The 21400-nt window shown below is 40.1% G+C and overlaps 1 protein-coding gene across 2 annotated transcripts in view; it reads right to left on the reverse strand.

Moving 5' to 3' along the window:
• LOC126345439 (centrosomal protein of 131 kDa) overlaps positions 1-21400 on the reverse strand; it is a 122571-nt gene that overhangs the window by 69644 nt on the left and 31527 nt on the right. For both annotated transcript variants that reach the window (XM_050002103.1, XM_050002102.1), the window contains 2 exons: positions 10776-10901; positions 8324-8564 (listed from right to left, as the gene is read on the reverse strand). In XM_050002103.1, the coding sequence (XP_049858060.1) occupies positions 8324-8564; positions 10776-10901 (367 nt within the window). The remainder of the gene's footprint in view (positions 1-8323; positions 8565-10775; positions 10902-21400) is intronic.

A 21400-nucleotide genomic window follows, 5' to 3' on the forward strand; every position in this document is an offset into this window, starting at 1 on the left:
CAGCTTCACTGCTTTTTAGGACTGCTTTGGACTCTGCCACTTACTGAGCAAGGTGGCGCAGTAGTTAGCACACTGGACTCGCATTCAGGAGGACAACGGTTCAAACCTTCATCCAGCCATCCTGAGTTAGGTTTTCTGTGATTTCCCTAAATCACTTCAGGCAAATGCCAGCATGTTCCCTTTGAAAGGGCATGGCCGATTTCCTTCCCCATCCTTCCCAAACCCAATGGAATCAATGACCTTGCTGTTTGGTCCCCTCCCACCAGACCAACTGACTCTGCCAATTTGTTGTGAATGTTCAGCAGCTGATTTCGTTAATGGTCTTGTGCTGACTAAATGATCCCATAATGAAACATGCCGCTCTTTGTAGGATCTTCTCTGTCTTTGGTCAATGTGGTATGGCTTAAAGACTGACAGCAATACTAGTTGAACTAGTGTTACACTCTTTTTGTGGATGAAATAAATTTACTTCAGGTTATTCCAACGAATCACAGGCTGGCATCTGCTTTTCTTATAATCTGTTTTATGTGGTCAAATATTGTTCTGTATGGTACTTCTAGGTATTTTGTAGTAGTTATTGCTTTCACTGATTTGTCAGCAGTATTACAAACAAAGCAGCATTGGATATTAATATGTTATTCAGATTTTAGTGATTAATGAAGTATTCAATATGAATTCAATACTTTAGTTTGTGACACCCACACATATCTAATGCAGTGTAGTCATTTCTTGCCACATCTTAGTCTTGTAAAATTGATGATTGATTTTTTGTTCGTATGCAGTAACTATGAATAACTATAATAAAGTAAACGTTATTGTTTTTATGCAATAACTAGAAATACCTTTCAATAACGTGAATGTTGTTAGTTGAATTTAACATGAAACTGTGAAATTAAAATGATGAAATTGAATTATTTATACACTCCTGGAAATGGAAAAAAGAACACATTGACACCGGTGTGTCAGACCCTCCATACTTGCTCCGGACACTGCGAGAGGGCTGTACAAGCAATGATCACACGCACGGCACAGCGGACACACCAGGAACCACGGTGTTGGCCGTCGAATGGCGCTAGCTGCGCAGCATTTGTGCACCGCCGCCGTCAGTGTCAGCCAGTTTGCCGTCGCATACGGAGCTCCATTGCAGTCTTTAACACTGGTAGCATGCCGCGACAGGGTGGACGTGAACCGTATGTGCAGTTGACGGACTTTGAGCGAGGGCGTATAGTGGGCATGCGGGAGGCCGGGTGGACGTACCGCCGAATTGCTCAACACGTGGGGCGTGAGGTCTCCACAGTACATCGATGTTGTCGCCAGTGGTCGGCGGAAGGTGCACGTGCCCGTCGACCTGCGACCAAACTGCAGTGACGCACAGATGCACGCCAAGACCGTAGGATCCTACGCAGTGCTGTAGGGGACCGCACCGCCACTTCCCAGCAAATTAGGGACACTGTTGCTCCTGGGGTATCGGCGAGGACCATTCGCAACTGTCTCCATGAAGCTGGGCTACGGTCCCGCACACTGTTAGGCCGTCTTCCGCTCACGCCCCAACATCGTGCAGCCCGCCTCCAGTGATGTCGCGACAGGCGTGAATGGAGGGACGAATGGAGACGTGTCGTCTTCAGCGATGAGAGTCGCTTCTGCCTTGGTGCCAATGATGGTCGTATGCGTGTTTGGCACCATGCAGGTGAGCGCCACAATCAGGACTGCATACGACCGAGGCACACAGGGCCAACACCCGGCATCATGGTGTGGGGAGCGATCTCCTACACTGGCCGTACACCTCTGGTGATCGTCGAGGGGACACTGAATAGTGCACGGTACATCCAAACCGTCATCGAACCCATCGTTCTACCATTCTTAGACCGGCAAGGGAACTTGCTGTTCCAACAGGACAATGCACGTCCGCATGTATCCCGTGCCACGCAACGTGCTCTAGAAGGTATAAGTCAACTACCCTGGCCAGCAAGATCTCCGGATCTGTCCCCATTGAGCATGTTTGGGAGTGGATGAAGCGTCGTCTCACGCGGTCTGCACATCCAGCACGAACGCTGGTCCAACTGAGGCGCCAGGTGGAAATGGCATGGCAAGCCATTCCACAGGACTACATCCAGCATCTCTACGATCGTCTCCATGGGAGAATAGCAGCCTGCATTGCTGCGAAAGGTGGATATACACTGTACTAGTGCCGACATTGTGCATGCTCTGTTGCCTGTGTCTATGTGCCTGTGGTTTTGTCAGTGTGATCATGTGATGTATCTGACCCCAGAAATGTGTCAATAAAGTTTCCCCTTCCTGAGACAATGAATTCACGGTGTTCTTATTTCAATTTCCAGGAGTGTATATGGCATAAATTATATGTATTTGTGCAAAAAATATATTATTTAGTGGAAACAAATTATTTACATGAAAACTCATTAAACTGTTATTGTGTGAATATGGGCAAGTGATGGAGCTTAATACTAGTGTAAAAATCTACATAAAGTATCCGAGCATAGAACAATATGAAAAAATTGATTTACATTGAAAAAAAGCAATTTCTGCAAAAAAAATGTATATCAACTAAAGAAACTGAGAAATTTGCTATATGAAGAACTACATGAAATTACTGTGATGTATTGAAGTTCCATTGTGATTCATTTTGTAATAATGAAATATTCTGTAATGATTGTTACAAAACTATAAACATATGTATGAAAGAGGCCACAGGAGGGTTGAATTTTGAGGATGATTTGAGGAGAAGACTGTTTGTGACTGCTTTGTGTATTTCTTGAAAAAAATGAAAGCTGAAAAAGTGTCAAGTGTTCTATATTGACTGGACCCAGACCTAATCACCCTGTGACATAAAGACAAATATTTAAATTGTTTTGAGGTTTAATAATTTAATAGTTTTATACTCATTGTTGGCATGTGGTGCTGTAATACTAGTATGCAGCAGCTGATCATACTGAGCTTATTTTATTACTATAGTGGAAATTCCTGGATGGAACAATATGTAAAATAAGGAAAGGCAACCACTCAGCCACAGAAGGCTGATGTGTGGAGTGTAAAAACATGTATACCAACCTATTTATGGGGTATCTGGAGGTATCCTTCCTATCCAGTCACCACTTAAAACCCCTTGTCTGGTTCAGATTCATTAATGACTTCCTCATTATCCAGATTATGGGCAAGAAAAACCTTTGCTTTTTCCTCCATAACTTCACAAACTATGCCCAAATCCACTTCACATGGTCCTTTTCTACTCAATGAACAACCTTCCTGGATGTCATCTCCATCACTCAGATGGTTCCATAAATACTTCTTTTCATACAAAGCATGCCAACCATCAACAGTAAAAAGTCTCTCTTCCTTACAGCCATGGCACCTGTGGACACCACATCTGTAGTGGAAAGCAGGAGCTGTCAAAATATGATGATAACATTATTGGAGCCTTTATTGACAAACAGTATCCTACCCAGCTCACCCACAAACAGGTCTTCTATGCCATCTTCTCCTATGGCATCAGTAAATCTGTAAACCAGGCACTAGTCAGCCTTTCTCTGATCACCCAGTATCACTCTCACCTCAAAAAAATCAACTACAACCTTCACCAGGGCTTTGACTACCTCTCATCATGCTCTGAGATGAGAGATATCCAACCTCCATAACCCAGAGTAGTCTTCTGCACCCACCCAACCTACAGAATCAGAATATCCTTGACTGTCTCTATTCCAGTCCTGCACCCACTAGTCATTCCCTTGTGGTTGGCCCAGGTGCAAGACATGTCACATACACCCACATATTACAGTCCAGTCACAGGGATTTCTTACCCAATACAAGGCAGGGCCTTGTATGAAAGAAGCCATGTTATATACCAGCTATACTGCCATTTATTGCACAGCATTCCATGTAGGCATGACTAGTAACCAACTATCTACTCTCATGAATGGCTGCTATCAAACTGTGGTGAACCACAAACTTGAGCATCCAATTGCCAAACATGCAACACAAATGACTTCAAAAGCTGTTTCACTATGGGAGTCATTCAGATATTATCTTCCAGCATAAGATTCTACGCATGCAGGTGGGAATTGTCTCTCCTGGATATCAGCACTCTCACAATCCCCATGGCCTAAATCTCTGCTAACTTGTTCCTTGTTTTCCACCACCTTTCCCCTTTTTTCATCCACAACACTCTCTACCCATCCAGATCATGCACTGACTTCTCCCAAAGCTCTCCGCCCCCCTCCCCCCATGTGGGCATTCTCTCTATCTGTCTGTATATCTATCTCTATATCTCCCTTTCCCACCCCTCTCCAGTTCTCTCTCCTCTCTCTGTCTACCTCTTCATCATCTCCACCTTTCTCTCCTCCCTTCCTCTCTATTCCTTTTGATGCTCTATTCTCTGCACTGCTTTCATCTTGTTGGGCAGTCACTGAGTCATGTGTCATAAGACCTGTTTCACTCTATCCCACTAACCCCTCCTTCCTTTGTGCATCCTTTCCTACCCCCTCTCCCCACCACCATCAGCCCAGGCAACTGCTTTAAATAATCAATAATAAGTCTTGCCATGGCTGCGGGACTGTACATTTGGACATCTGTGTGGTTTTGTGCTCTTTTACTAGAAAAAGAGCAAGAGCTCAAAAGCTGGTGTTAGTGTAAATACTGTTTTCTCTTACGTGTTTCTAAACTCCACACATCAGTCCACTATAGTTGAGTGGCCACTTACCCTTATTTTACATGTTATTACTGTTGGTTGATTTACATGTAAAATCTTTTTGCCTTTATGTGCAATAAATTGCATTTTTTTACATTCGGGTTCAACTGCCTGTTTCTGCACATGTCCTCAATCCTCTGCAGGTCTTCCCGCTTTATGTTACAATTCCCTGGTGTTACTACCTTCTTATAGCCAACAGCATTGTGAATAGCCTAGTGGAGCTTCCAGTATGTCCCATTAGTATACATGCATACATTGTTAACAGTAACAGAGCTATCACACCCCTAAGGGAATGCCATTTATTTCATGGCAAATTGGAAGAAAACTTGTATTGTGTGTAGAAATGGAAAAGAAACTAGTGTCTTGCCTGCTTCACATAGAAGAGAAATTTCATGACTTCACATGTAGTGAACTATGTTGAATGGCTTACCAGTTAGCAACAAGGAATGAACTACAACAGTCGTTTAGGGAGGGTGGGAGAAGCCAGGAAGAGTTTGAGTGGATCTATTTTTGTGACATCCTAAGAAACGGATAAGAATTAATTGTTTTTATGATGTGAAGCATGAGGTATTGTAAGACCACAGGAAATGACACTCCAGTGTAATCATCATTGCTGAGGGAAAAATCCATATACATGTGGAGTCTTCTGAACAAGGAAGAACTAAAATCATGAGAGTCCAATACTAGGCCTGCATTGGTTGCTAGTGATTTGTCTTTCCCTCCTGCATCATTTGACACTACACTAAATGTGGAAGAATTAAAATCGCAAAAGGGTCCAATACTAGGCCTGTACTGATTGCCCTTAATTCATTTTTCTCTCCTGCAGTTTGTCACTACATTTGATTTGATTTTATTTTTATTCTGTTCCTATTGATTACATATTTTAAAAAGGATGTACTAGTAATATAGGACAAGTCAAGTGAACTACAAAATTGTGTGAGCATTTTATACAGCATACAAATACTTATTTTCTATGAACAATTGATTGTGGAAAATATTACACACTGCATTTTACTGGTATAAGTTACAGTAAATGCTTAAACTAGCAGAATGAATGGAACTAAACCCCCTGTTGGCTTCAGAGTGTGGCACGGAAGCCATTTAATAACTCACACATGAAAGAACACAGATGTCAGTGTCACTACCATTTCAAAAATTCTTTGGTATTTTTAGCTGTGTTTCACTCACAGTACCGTATGGTTTAAAAGGGAGTGATCGGTAAGCTGCACACTATGTAACTTCTTCAGTAGAAGATTCATAAATCAAGCACACATCATTTCACAATGACTGTTATGAACTGTGGGAAGGTAAATGGTTTATTAAGAAGGCCATACTATCACAAGTGAAAAAAAGCAAATTTTTTAACAGCATAATTTCTTCAAAATGTTATGGAACTAAAAAATCATGTGAAACCAAAATTATGAGTTCTCTTTTTTCACAAAGCAATTAAAACTTTTGATGAAAAAGTAAGTTCAGAAAATGATATGACATAGTCTTATACACTTTCAAGTTTTTTACAGTGCGAAAATCACAAAAATTGATTTTCTCCCTTTCCCAGAGTAGACAGTCAGGCTACTGGAGCACTGATTGATCAAGTGTGCCTCAGTAAAAGTTGAATACCATGGCTGCATAGGTCCAAAGGGACTACACTACCATATGTTGGTGTTTCATGGAACTGTGTGCACAAAACAGTTCAAGTGTGCATAAACACCAACGCAAATCAATAAACTTCACCATCGATGATGTAAAATATTACACTACCCTTGGACAAAAATGTGAGTTAAGTCTTCCCACAGGGAAGAATATCTGTGACACTCTAGTCTGCTCAGTTTGCTATTAACAACTGTTGTATGTGCATATACACTCCTGGAAATTGAAATAAGAACACCGTGAATTCATTGTCCCAGGAAGGGGAAACTTTATTGACACATTCCTGAGGTCAGATACATCACATGATCACACTGACAAAACCACAGGCACATAGACACAGGCAACAGAGCATGCACAATGTCGGCACTAGTACAGTGTATATCCACCTTTCGCAGCAATGCAGGCTGCTATTCTCCCACGGAGACGATCGTAGAGATGCTGGATGTAGTCCTGTGGAACGGCTTGCCATGCCATTTCCACCTGGCGCCTCAGTTGGACCAGCGTTCGTGCTGGACGTGCAGACCGCGTGAGACGACGCTTCATCCAGTCCCAAACATGCTCAATGGGGGACAGATCCGGAGATCTTGCTGGCCAGGATAGTTGACTTACACCTTCTAGAGCACGTTGGGTGACACGGGATACATGCGGAAGTGCATTGTCCTGTTGGAACAGCAAGTTCCCTTGCCGGTCTAAGAATGGTAGAACGATGGGTTCGATGACGGTTTGAATGTACCGTGCACTATTCAGTGTCCCCTCGACGATCACCAGAGGTGTACAGCCAGTGTAGGAGATCGCTCCCCACACCATGATGCCGGGTGTTGGCCCTGTGTGCCTCGGTCGTATGCAGTCCTGATTGTGGCACTCACCTGCACGGCGCCAAACACGCATACGACCATCATTGGCACCAAGGCAGAAGCGACTCTCATCGCTGAAGACGATACGTCTCCATTCGTCCCTCCATTCACACCTGTCGCGACACCACTGGAGGCGGGCTGCACGATGTTGGGGCGTGAGCGGAAGACGGCCTAACGGTGTGCGGGACCGTAGCCCAGCTTCATGGAGACGGTTGCGAATGGTCCTCGCCGATACCCCAGGAGCAACAGTGTCCCTAATTTGCTGGGAAGTGGCGGTGCGGTCCCCTACGGCACTGCGTAGGATCCTACGGTCTTGGCGTGCATCCGTGCGTCGCTGCGGTCCGGTCCCAGGTCGACGGGCACGTGCACCTTCCGCCGACCACTGGCGACAACATTGATGTACTGTGGAGACCTCACGCCCCACGTGTTGAGCAATTCGGCGGTACGTCCACCCGGCCTCCCGCATGCTCACTATACGCCCTTGCTCTAAATCCGTCAACTGCACATACGGTTCACGTCCACCCTGTCGCGGCATGCTACCAGTGTTAAAGACTGCGATGGAGCTCCGTATGCCACGGCAAACTGGCTGACATTGACGGCGGCGGTGCACAAATGCTGCACAGCTAGCGCCATTCGACGGCCAACACCGCAGTTCCTGGTGTGTCCGCTGTGCCGTGCGTGTGATCATTGCTTGTACAGCCCTCTCGCAGTGTCCGGAGCAAGTATGGTGGGTCTGACACACCGGTGTCAATGTGTTCTTTTTTCCATTTCCAGGAGTGTATTATTGATGTATGTTCATAATTGGTAATAAAGTGTGCGTTAACTGCATTTACTTGCTTTCTGCATATGTTCAGCACTGCAATCACTACACATTCTGGTTCCTAAAATGGGAGTGTGTAACTAATAGTGCATCCAAACATTTCTCCTCAGCTGAGTCAAAGCTTTGAATTGTCATCAGTTTAAATATTTATTCTTTACATTAGACTGACACCTGACTTTTTCTGGGCGTTATTTTACAAATTAGATGAAAGCAAGAGCTTATTTGAATTGGGCTATTCAAACCAACATTTCAGTTAAGGACAACTTAACTCATTTTTCCATTTGATATACCTAATGTTACCTGATCTATGAACTTCTGATGACGTAGGACAACATCTTCATAATCTTTTTTACAAGAACGTATCTTCAGCTCCATTTTGTGTTTTGATTGCTTCAGGGCCTCTTGTTGCCGAGATATGGCTTGGCGTGCCAGTAAAAGACATCGGTCACGGTCTTCCAACTGCAGTTCTAGAGTCTTCACATGTTGTGTTAATCTGGCTTCATCTTTACTTGTTGTCTCTTCTTTTTCTTTATAATTATTCCTACATGAAGGAAGAATGTTGAGAATATTTTAATATATTTCACAAAAACCAATGAAATTATTTCAGTTATATACATATCTGCATGCCTAACTGCTGCACCACTCTTCCCCCCTTTCCCTCTGTTTCTCTCTCTCTCTCTCTCTCTCTCTCTCTCTCTCTCTCTCTCTCCTTCCTTCCTGTAACACCCATGAAGAGAGTTACATTGTGGGTAGCATCAATTACTTGGTGTGAATGTTTAGAATGGCGTGGTAAGCATGGCTGGAATGGACATTAGGATGTAGTCAGGTCGGCCTCCTTAATTCTAATTAAGAAGTAATTAAGGGCTTTCCCACCAGTCACAGTTAAGTGTAAAGAACGTCAGTTTCTACTTTCTCTGTCTCTACTAATGCATTCCTTTCCTTGGATGCATCCTTATGTTCTCTCCTTCACACTTAGAGTTACAAAGCATGGTGTAACAGGTGTGGCAGTGGAATAGGTGATTTGGTGACCCAGATAATAGCACATTACATTAGGAATCAGAAAACAAGAGTGGTGCCATTTGGACAACAAACCTTTGCCATTGACCCTGATGCCAATGTTCAGTCAAGATGGTGCAATGGCCCTCTGAGCAATGCACTGTTGCCACAAAGACATTACAAAAATAACAACAGCTATGTAGCCGTAAAAAGATATTTCATGCTCATTACAATCTCACATGTCATGCCCCCATCGCATCGGCACATACTATGAGAAAAAGTGTACAGAACTTTGAGGGAACAAGTGATACAGTGCAAAAGAGGGGAGGAAGTCAAAATCCTAGCAAACACCAGAAGTTGCTGCAACAGTGGAAGAAGCCTTCAGGCACAATCACATGTGTTTTGAATGCAAGCATGTGCTACAACTTCACACGCCAGATCACAAAGTACAGTGAATATGGCACACTCAGCTGCAATACCACCCACACAAAATTCAGAGTGCAAAAACTTAATTTGGACAACTTCCCAAAGACATTATGCTTTTGCTGGTAATTGTTGGAATTTGTGAGCAACGACCCAGGCCTGTGCGACAATCTGCTCATTAATGATGAGGCCAAGTTTCATGTGCCAGTCTTTGTTAAAAAGCAAAACTGTAGATACTGGTTGTGTGAAAATCCTGAAAGGCTTCATCAAAAGACATTTCACAGTCAGAAAATTGTCATGCAGTGTGGCAAATGATTGTTTGGAAACATAGGGCTTTATTTTTTTAAGACAATCACAGAAGCGTTGTTATTGTGAACACATAATGCTATGTTCATTTTTTGAACCATTTCCTGGTAAGATAGCTTGCTGATCTTCCTCTAACTGCAAACACATTCTTCCAAGTAGATAGTGCCACATGTCATATCTCACGGCATTCCATTAATGTGCTACAGAACATTTTTCCTGGTCATCTCATCTCCAAGAATGGGGGTATTTCCTGGTCGCCAAACCCCCTGATCTTTCAGTGTGTGATTTCTTACTTTGCGGTCATTTGAAACCTCAGATCTTCCAGTGTGACCCACCACACATCATCCAAGAAGAAGTTATTTTCAAGTGATGGGCATTTTAAAGTGCAAATATTGTAAATTCATCTTGTATTTCTTTTATAACACTGTGTATAAATTTATATCACTGGTGGAGGTTTCAAAATTGGGCATTTCACTTATGTATTTTTTACAATGGGTGACCAATGCAGAAAAGTCATATTTCCACATCAGACATACTTTACATCATCTAAATTGTCTGTAACATTCACAATGTTTTGTATTGTGTTCAAACACATTTTTCACTGTTTATTATAACCACCCAAGTATTCTATACATTACATAATAACTAAAGAACAGTTATACAGCTACTAAAATTTATGCCTTCTCAGCAGCCACAAAGTATGATTTGATTCATACATAATTGAGTAATTTGGCTAAGCATAAATACTATTTTAAACAAATGTAAAGAGTACTATATATTATTCCATCTATTCAATAGATAACTGAACAAATCTCTTCCACCAACTTTGGAAAATACATGAAATCTCAGAAAATTAGGAACAAAATATTCTTCTTCTTTCTCTTCTAATACATTTCAAGCATTAGGCATTTTCCAGCTGTGACAGCCATCTTTTTCTTGGTCTGCCTGTACCTGAAGAAAAAGTTATGAAATATAATTCAAAATATTCTAAAATTCAAACTGAATAATTATTTCACATCTGCCATACCTTAAAGTTTCCTCGAGGAAAATTCTGTCTTTCTGTCTTTCACTGAAAGTGCACTGACTTGGGCTAATGAAATCTTTTACTTCCGTACTACTATGTTCTATTTCATCCAGATAAGATATTATATCTCTGAAACAGAAATGGAACACTCTTAAATAAAGTTCTCAATTTCTTAAAAAATACTACCTGTTTCGTGGAACAGTTACAGAGACTCCCGTCCAAAACAAAATTAGAGAATCACTTTACATAAAACAAATGTTATTTTTTATTAAATCATGACATGGATTATAATGATGAGAAACTAACTACCTCCACATACAATGAGGTGACAAAAGTCATGGGAGAGTGATATACATTTAAACAGCTCGTGGTAGTATTGCATACGCAATGTATAAAAGGACAGTACATTGATGGAGCTCACATTTGTACTCTGATGATTCATGTGAAAAGGTTTCCAACATGATTATGGCTGCATGACAGGAATTAACAGACTTTGAATGGGGAATGGTAGTTGTAGCTGAATGGATGGAATATTCCATTTTGGAAATCATTGGGGAATTAAATATTCCAGTATCTACTGTGACAAGAGTGTACCGAGAATACCAAATTTGAGGCATTATGTCTCACCACAGACAATGCACTGGCCAATGGTCTTCACTGAACAACTGAGAGCTGTGGCATATGCATAAAATTGTCTGTGCTAACAGAAAAGCAATACTGGGTGAAATAAACACAGAAATCAATGTGGGACACATGATGAATGTATTCGTTAGAGCAGTGCGGCAAAATTTTGTGTTAATGGGCTGTGGCAGCAGACAACCGACTAAAGTGTCTTCGATAACAGTATGACATCACCCGCAGTTCCTTTGCTAGGCTAATGACCTTGGTTGGACCCTACATGATTGGAAAACCATGGCGTGTTCAGATGATACCAGATTTCAGTTAGTAAGAGCTGATGTTAAGGTTTGAGTGTGGTGCAGACCCCATGAAGCCATGGACCCAAGTTTTCAACAAGGCACTGTACAAACTGGTTGTGGCTCCATAATGGTGTGAGCTACATTTACGTGGAATAGGCTGGGTCCCCATTATTTTTGGCTTCTCAAAGACCTTTTGCAGCCATTCATGGACTTCATGTTCATTAATAATGACAGAGTTTTTATGGATGATAATGCACCATGTAACTGGGGCACAGTTGTTCATTACTGGTTTGAAGAACATTCTGGACAATTTGAGTGAATGATTTAGCCACTCAGATCGCATGACATGAATCCCATAGAAGATTTACAGGGTACAATCAAGAGGTCAATTGGTACACAAAATCCTGCACTGGCAATACTTTTGCAATCATGGATATCTGCACTTGCAGAATGTCTCAACATTTCTGCTGAAGACTTCCAACAACTTGTTGAGTCCATGCCATGTCGAGTTGCTGCACTACACTGGGCAAAAGAAGGTTTGACAAGGTATTAGGATGTATCCCATGACTTTTGTCACCTCAGTGTGAACACCATAAACTTTATACTGTGGAGGATAATATTTATTTCATCTGTGCAGTAAGTAACCTTGCTATTTTATTGTCGAATGTTGAAAAACTGAAACTTTGATAGATTAAAGACTCTATACTCTATTATTTAGATACATCTATAAATTATGTATGACTGTCAGTCAATAATGCACAACTGTGCTCTATATCTGTTCTCAATGACGTCCACAAAATTGCTCCAAGAATTGAAAAAATAGCAGTAATTAATACATACAGACCTTCAGCTATCTCTTGGCCTCAACAGGTCATTCTGATATCACACCATCCTGCCGTACATCTCAGTGATTTTAACAGCCACCATGAAAATATAATGAAAATGATGAAACCAGAGAAACTATTGTAAACTGGGCAGAAGACAACAATTTATATTTGGTGTTTGTCACAGCATGCAGACAAGAGTATAATCCTGATCTAAGCCTTGTAACAACTAATGAAAGTAAGCTACCTCTTCCAAGTTCCCAGTTAGTTTTACAAGACCTCCCACACAGCCAACACCCTCCAATCTTGATTGAAATTGGGACAAGTATCCCACTCATATCATACTTTCCATGACAGAGATGGAACTTCAGAGAAGCAACATGGGATGCATTTACTAACAATCTGGACAAGTATCTTGGTTGGATTTCCACCAAAGCAAATAACTATGAGAGGGTTGTTGGAGCTGTGATAAGTTTAGCAAATGAATGTGATGCCTAGGGGCTACTATAGGCAATATATTCCAGGCTGGAAAAAAACTAATTAAAAACTGTATGATGGATCTCTAAAAAGCGATGAAACAGGAAAAGCAGATAAGCTACTTCATAATTGTGATCCAGCCAGATGTACTAGATGAATACAGACTGCTGAGTCACCCGATTTTCAAATATCAAGTAGAGAAGCTGGGTGCATTCAACATAAAAGTAAGGAAAAACATCGTGTCACATTTACTGTCTACATCAAGAGCACAAAGGGGTAAAACTCATCATACAAGATGTATCAGATGAAAATTTACATTGTATTTAAAATAGCTTGAATGAAGACATAACTCAATTAAGTCACAAAAAAAAATACTATGGTGAATTCTATGAACAGGCTGATGGCTTTCTATGGACTGATCCCTATTGCCAGTTGCAGCTGACATTTTTATGGAACAACAGGCATTAAGTAGGATCCTTTGAAGCCTTCTTGTAGGCTCCGCTATGTGGATGATACATTATTATATGGACACACAGTGAAGAACTTCATGCATTCCACAATTTCTTAAATGGAATTCACCCCAAAATCAAATTTACCTTGGAGGCTGAGAGTGAGGTCAGTCTCCCTTCCTAGATGTGTTGGTATACAGGAGATCTGATAACACTCTAGGTCACAGCCAACCAACAGAAACATATATTTAGATGTCACTTCGCACCACCACACAACCCAGAAGCAAGCAGTATTCAACACTTGTCCTCACGTCACTTCCATATCAGCAATGACAACAACCTGTAACTGCAGTTGAATTTTTTAAAGATGACAGTGAAGGCAAATGGTTATAATAGTTGTTCGATCAACATGGCTTTTAGGCAGAATATTAATCATGCTAAGAAGAATAATGACCAACCACCTCCTTACTCGATTAGGTTACCATTCATTTCTGAGGTCACTGATCACATAAGCTGAATTCTAAAGAAAACTGGTATCCAGACATCTTTCTTAAGTCAAAACAAAATAAAAGATTTTTTCTGATGAAAAATGGATGCACCTGTTTGCCTCCACAATGCAGGCATCTATCAAGCGACATGTGGCTGAGGCAAAGTGTATATAGGCAAAACAGGAAGAAATGCTAAAGAAAGCATTAAGGAACATGAATAGCACATGTGGCTAAAGCAAAGTGTAAAATCGACAGTAGCAGAACATCATGTGGCTCTGACATTGATTTTAATAATGTGCATGTGCTGGCTAAGGAAACTAACATTTATAGAAAAAAGGTCTGAGAAGCAGTTGAAATTTCCAAGAATGTACGTTATTTCAATAGAGAGGATGGCTATAGGCTTCCGGCATCATGACTCCCTTCATCAAGGAAGTAAATATGTGGCAGTGATATGTGAGTGAGATAAACAACTTGCTGCAAGTCACCTCGGTGGACAATAATATTTCGGGTAAACATTCCCCCTCTCCTTCTCTGTCTGTTTCACATCTAGCCAATGATGGTGGCCAACCAGTAGCAGGAGGAATTTCAACCAATAAGCCTACTGAAACGTAACAGTCCAATTAAAACTAATAAAAATGCATAAATTTTAACCATAAACAGTAGTTTCTGAAATAGAGGTCTATGGAACTGTGTACTTGTGAAAAAGTTATGAAGGAAATGATTATAGAATCTTAAATAAAATAATGTGTAGAAGCCTGTTAATTGGTAGGAACATTTTATATGATATGAATCTCCTGTAATCAGGGGTAGCCATATTGGCATAGGAGTCAGTCTGGTTTTGGATTTTAGACAGAAAGCATGTAGCTTTTTGTGCATGATTTATTTCATTATTGTTAGTATATTACAACTTGTTTTAGATTTGTCAAGATGCTTTTAATTAATTTGAGATTATAATAAATGTTTAGTGGAAACAAAAAACAGGATTAATTATTTAAAAAACAGCTTTACAGTTTTTTTTCAGTTACTGTTTCAGGATTTATGCTGCCACAGATTGCCAGATACAATGAGTAAAACAACCCCTAAGACTGTTATACTACTCCAGAGTAAGGGTGGAATAGTGCCTTTATATCCAATGATGATGTGCCACCAATAGTATCCATATGAGTTTAACCAATAACATCCCTTCTTCTGCATCAGTGCACAAATATTAACCTACGACCATGGCCCACCAATGATAGCCACAAGAATTTTAACCCATACTCCCACTTCTCCAGCACAAATGCAGGAAAACTCCCCTTTATAAGAGAATGTGACACTGGTCTCTGACAGTATTCTAACAATAGGGGACACCAAAACATCCTGAAGAAGATCCTAGCAGAGGGGCTGAAATGTTGATTATTTTAGAAGGAAGTTTGACGTAGCCTAAAAACCCAGAAGATTTTATCTTTAGTGACAATGGCAACAAAAGCCTGCAGACTTACATAAAACAGGAGTTGTCCAATAGATTGGAGCACAGAGCCCCTGATGTCTATCTTGTGGGAGAAAAACTTCATCAAAATATGCATCCAAAATATCTTGGGACCATGTTATACAGAACACTTTCTTTTAAGAAGCATTTGACATGAACCTCTACTAAACTCAAATGTAGAAACAACATTCTCTATATGCTCTGTGCCACTAGTTGGGAATCATCAGCAGACACTCTTCAAGTATCCGCACTCAAACTGGTACCCTCAACAGCAGAGTACTGTGTGTGTCTGTCTATCTTTATAGTTTATATGTGAAGAAGATAGATGTACCGTACAACTTAACAAATCCAACATATTGTTAGTAGGTCAATATGATCCACCTCTGACATACTGACATACATCTTGAATCACATTCCACCTGTTGATATCCAATGGAATAGTAGGCTATTGAAAACCCCAGATTTCCATAGCTGAATGACATATTCCCTGTAGAGTGAAAAATCTGGCTGTCCTGAAACACATCCAAATGGGTCGTGGAAGATATACAGACAAGTTCGACAAATGGGGCAAATCTTCATCACCATCTTGTGACTGCGATGTGGAACAACAGACAATAGATTATTTATCAACATGTCTTGCAGGTGCCAACAAGGATCCATTTGAAGATTTCCTGATATTGTCAAGAGGCATAATAAAATATGTAAACAACACTGATGACTGCCGACCGCTGTCATCATTTTTGTTATATTATGAGAGTTGAAATGCTGATATTTAATAGTTGAGTAATCTTATTTGTAAAGCTATTCTTGTGATTCAAAAACATTTAACATTTTCTGTAAAATAAGTAATTGCAAATGAATATGTATTCTGTGATGTAAACTTCAAATTATTTTAGGGAATACTGTTCTTAATAAATAATGTCCCAAACTTTTTAATGCTCTTATTATATACAGCAGACATCCATTTATATCTTCAAATTTGACTTTTCTTCTGCACATGTGGGAAGTTTCAAACTGTTACAACAGATGGCAGAGCTATAGTGAACCATCAGAATGGCATCCATGCAAGATACTCATTGCAAGAAATGTGTTGTAATTGGTTGTGGGCAAAGAAAGCACGGTGAACATCCATGAACATTAGCATGTTGAGTGTGGTAAAGATGTAGTTGATAAAAGTAGTGTTGGCTGATGGGTAAATAGATTAGCATCAGGAAAGACAGAAACTTGGCTCAACAAGTCACAGCCACTGCTTCCGACATGGTGAATCGCACTGACACTATTATTTGTGCAGATAGGTGCAACACAACTTTGACAATTAGCTCCATGGATATTGGTGAGCATTAAAAGAGCATGAGCAGTGGCTGACACTTTTGGGTTATTTAAATGACTGCTGAAGATGGGTTGCACAAATGCTCGCAACAGGCTACAAAATTCAAAGAAAAGCCGTTTCATCTGAATTGTTGGGGCAATTTGAAGCTGATGTGTGGCCTTTTTGTGACAGATCATTACAACTGACAAAACCTGGGTGCACCACTTAGAACCAGAGACAAAATGCAATCACTGAGGTGATACATTCAGCAATCATCAAAATAATAATAAATTCACAGCAGCTCCCTCTACTGACAAAGTCATGATGACAGTATTTTGGGATACTGATGGCTAATGGATCTGTTGCCAAAAGGGTCAACATTTAATTCAGAGGAATCTGTGAAGGCTATAGATAAACTCAAGAACTGTTTTGATCATGTTTGATCTGCCAAGAATCCAAAAGAAATCTTGCTCTAATATAAAAATGCAGACACAAGTCTCAGAATCCAGAGAGACATCACCAAACTGGGTTGGACACCATTGCCTCAGACACCCTGCAGGTCAGATCTGACACCTTTGGGCTTCCATCTGTTTGGGCCACTTAAGGATTCTCTAAATGGGACACAATTTGATGATGATGAAAATGTAAGGTATGCAGTGAAAACATGGCTATGAGCACAGGACAAGAGGGTCTACCAACAGGGATTACAAGCCTTACCAAAGCTGGAGTAAGTCCAGAGAAAGTGATGGAGACTATGTCAAAAAGTAGTACATCTAAAAGAAACATTGATATTATCATTAAATTCTAACTCTTAAGAATGAATATGTTACTATAAAAAAGTGTTCAACAAAATGTTGTTTACTGAATGAACTTCATATTTTCTTTGATCTTCCAACACCTGTTCAGGGTACCTGTAACACAATCACATTGTCTAAAAATACCTAAATTTTCACATTTTTAATGTATGCAATTGCCTGAATTTAGCAGCAAACTATTCATGTGTATGGTTATCCAATGGCAGTCAATAACTTACTCAGAAGACTGTCTTGTGTTTGACAACAAACCATTGCTGTTTTTGTACATACGCACTGAATCATTTAATGCTGAATAAAATATTATTATTATATTAAGTACCTCCGATGTTTGGTACTTCATAGCAGGCTGCACAAGAGTGATGTTGAGAGAACATTTTATGGAAGCACCACTATTTTCAGCTTATGCATTGGATTACCATTTGGTTACCATTACACAACCCTCCCTGCCGCTCTGTCCCTTAGGTCCATATTAATGAAAGCTATAGTGATGATATTACAATTCTGGCAACTGAGGATACAAGGTGTTGCATTATTCACAAAACAAAAATGATCAGTACACCTACTGTCAAAGGACTAAAACCCATCAATTTTCTTTGTAAAAAATATATAATCTGTACATTACATTTTCAACTAATGTCTTGTATTTACAAAGGCATAAAGGTTCTATAACTGTACAAGCAGTGAAAAATATGTTGCATTAATGTTCAAAAACTTTTCTTTTTTTAGATGTTAGTGCTGGACAATTAAGTGATACTACAGTCAGATATCAAATTCTAATCTTACTTTCATGTAACTTGCTACAGTCAATGTGCCAACTACAATGATTCAAAACTTTGTTCTCCTTTATGTTAAGTGAAGAAAGAAATAAAAAGTGTTTTGACCAAGGAAAAGTAATGGTATTACATGTTCCAAAAGCATTTAACAATGATAACAAAATACACTGAGTCACGAGAGGCACAATAAAAAGATATCGCGACTCAGGTCTCCGCTATATGGAGAGGAGCAACTTGCCTTCTCTGGTATTGTTACATTCCATCCTGGATTTTCCATTGTTTGATAACAAAATGTATTAAAGACATTAATAAAGATGACTGCTAAACTAAAACTCAACAACCAAAATGAACCTTATTATTTTGTATGTATAATTTTTCTTTTAAAAACACTAATAATGTAAGCTTACATGTGCTCTAAATACCGCGAATGCATTGATCACAGTGGCATTTATTATCTATGATGTGCAACATGATGTGGACTGAAGAAGTTGTGTATCTCATTTTGTGTTCTGTTCTATCACATGCTGAATGTTTCCAGAGAATACATCAAATGTACTTTCAACTGAATATTCAATAAACACAGCATTTGTAAGCACAGTAACACAATACATCAGAAAGTTAAAACTGTGTTAATGCACTCAGGAATGGAAATTCATTTTTCTTAATGATAATAAGGAATAGAAGGAAAAGTGTAGAAAGATGGTATACTTGGAATAGTAGAATAAGCCACTTTTAATTTCAAATACACCAAAAATAGGAAGGCAGTGGAGTACAACTGCCTCATCAGTAAAATTTGTAAAACAGTTTGAATTTTCACTGTTCTTCAAAGAGTTCAGCTGATTTTCTCCAAGTAAATGTACTGTTTTTGTATTGAACAGTTCTCTGCTACCATTTACATTTGTGATTTGGTACATACTAAAATGCCAACAATGTAAAATGTCCATAGTTTATCAGTGGCCATATCTTACAATCCAATATTTTTTCACCTCATATCAGCCCTAATTATAAATTCATCAGTACAGTTTTCAATATATGAACTACAACTACCATATTTTCACAGCCTAGATTAAAGACCCAATAATTTTCCTCCCATCTCATATTCACCTAAACTTAGCAGTTCCATGTTCAAATAACAGACAAATATTACACATAATACTAGGTATAATCCAGACTGATTATAATCATATTTAGTATCAAAGATATATTAGCTTTCATTCACAACTTACAAGCAGGTTTCATAACAACGCTAACTGCACTTACAGTAATTTTGACTTGTCTGCTTATTTTTCACAGTCATCTTGACTATGCTTTGATATTAATATAAATTTCAAATCTGTATGACCACTCAAATATGAAAACATTTCATAGATACCTCTATTTAAATCTCCTCCTGTACCACCATCAAGCAATATTTTAACACAAAAAAAGCAAAGTGTAAAAAGTCTCATCCTACAGACATGAAATGCAAAATGCTATATTATGTAGAAATGTGTGTAACTATGCTCAACTACATATACAGGGAGCCAGTTAGGTACTGAACACATGATTTAGGGCTATTAGATAGATGGTACTTAAATATAAGTAAAGAAATGCACAACCTGCTTGTAATGCTGGTAGTAATGAAACTGTCAGTTATTCAATCTGTTGGCATGTTAAGCTATTGACAAAGATTGCAAAAGAGAACATTATTTGTCACTACCTATAAAAAACCATCAGGTGCAGCTTTATCAAAGAATGAGTTCACAACAGTTTTCATCATTGATCTTCACACTCCTAGTTTTTTCGCCTTGTTGTTGTCACTGTGGTCTTGAGTCTGGAGACTGGTTTCATGCAGCTCTCCATACTGCTCTCTCCTGTGCAAGCCTCATCATCTCTGAAAAACTATTGCAACCTACTTCTTTCTGAAACTGTTTACTGTGTTTATCTCTTGGTCTCGCTCTATGTTTTTTGTCCCCAACATTTCCCTCCAATATTTAACTGGTGAGGACAGTGACTAATGAAAGTTGTGGCCAGAAATGTTCTGCCCACTGTCTTTCCCACCCCTCCCACAGTGGTATTCCACCGTCCACCGAACCTACACAATATACTCGTCCATCCTTACACAACCCCTCCTCCCAATCTGTTACCTCATGGCACATACCCCTATAATAGACCTAGATGCAAGACCTGTCCCTTACATCCCCCCACCAACAACTACTCCAGCCCAGTCACTAACATCACCTATCCCATCAAAGACAGGGCTACCTGTGAAACCAGTCATGTGGTCTACAAGCTAAGCTGCAACCACTGTGCTGCATTCTATGTACACATGACAACCAACAAGTCGTTTGTCCACACGAATAGCCACTGAATAACTGCTGCCAAGAAACAAGTGGACCACCCTGTTGCTGAACACACTACCAAACATGACATCCTTCATTGCAATGACTGCTTCACAGCCTGTGCCATATGGATACTTCCCACCAACACCAGCTTTTCTGAATTACGCAGCTGGGAACTTTCCCTGCAACACATGCTACATTCCCATAACCTTCCTGGCCTCAACCTTCGTTAGTCACTGTCCTCACCCATCCAACCCCTTCCCTGTTCCCACTCCAGCACTACACAGTTATCATTCCACCACCACACCAAATCTTTTTATTTCTCTCCTTTTCCGCTACTTCCCCCTCCCCACCTCTCCCCTGCCCACTGTATAACCTGCAGCACTTCACTGTCCAAAAACCCCACCATACTATCCCTCCCACTCCACCCTCCCCCCCCCCCCCCCCCTCTCAGTTGCCACTCCCATCATGCACTGCTGCTCACAGTGTGGTTTCAGATGACTGTGACTGCAGTCGTGTGTGTGTGTGTGTGTGTGTGTGTGTGTGTGTGTGTGTGTGTGTGTGTGTGTGTGTGTGTATTGCCAATGGCCGAAAGCTTTAACTGTTAAAGTGTTTTTGTTGTGCCTATCTGCATCTCCGCTCTATGGTGAGTAGCAACTTTCCTTCTTGTAATATTGTTACATTCCATCCTGGATTTTCCATTGTTTGACATATGCATGTCTTTCTCTTACAGCCAACCTGAAAAGACATTGGTTCCTCACTTGCACTTCTTTTCCTTACCCTGCTC

The sequence above is a fragment of the Schistocerca gregaria genome, chromosome 1, assembly GCF_023897955.1.
Source record: "Schistocerca gregaria isolate iqSchGreg1 chromosome 1, iqSchGreg1.2, whole genome shotgun sequence".
NCBI lineage: Eukaryota > Metazoa > Arthropoda > Insecta > Orthoptera > Acrididae > Schistocerca > Schistocerca gregaria.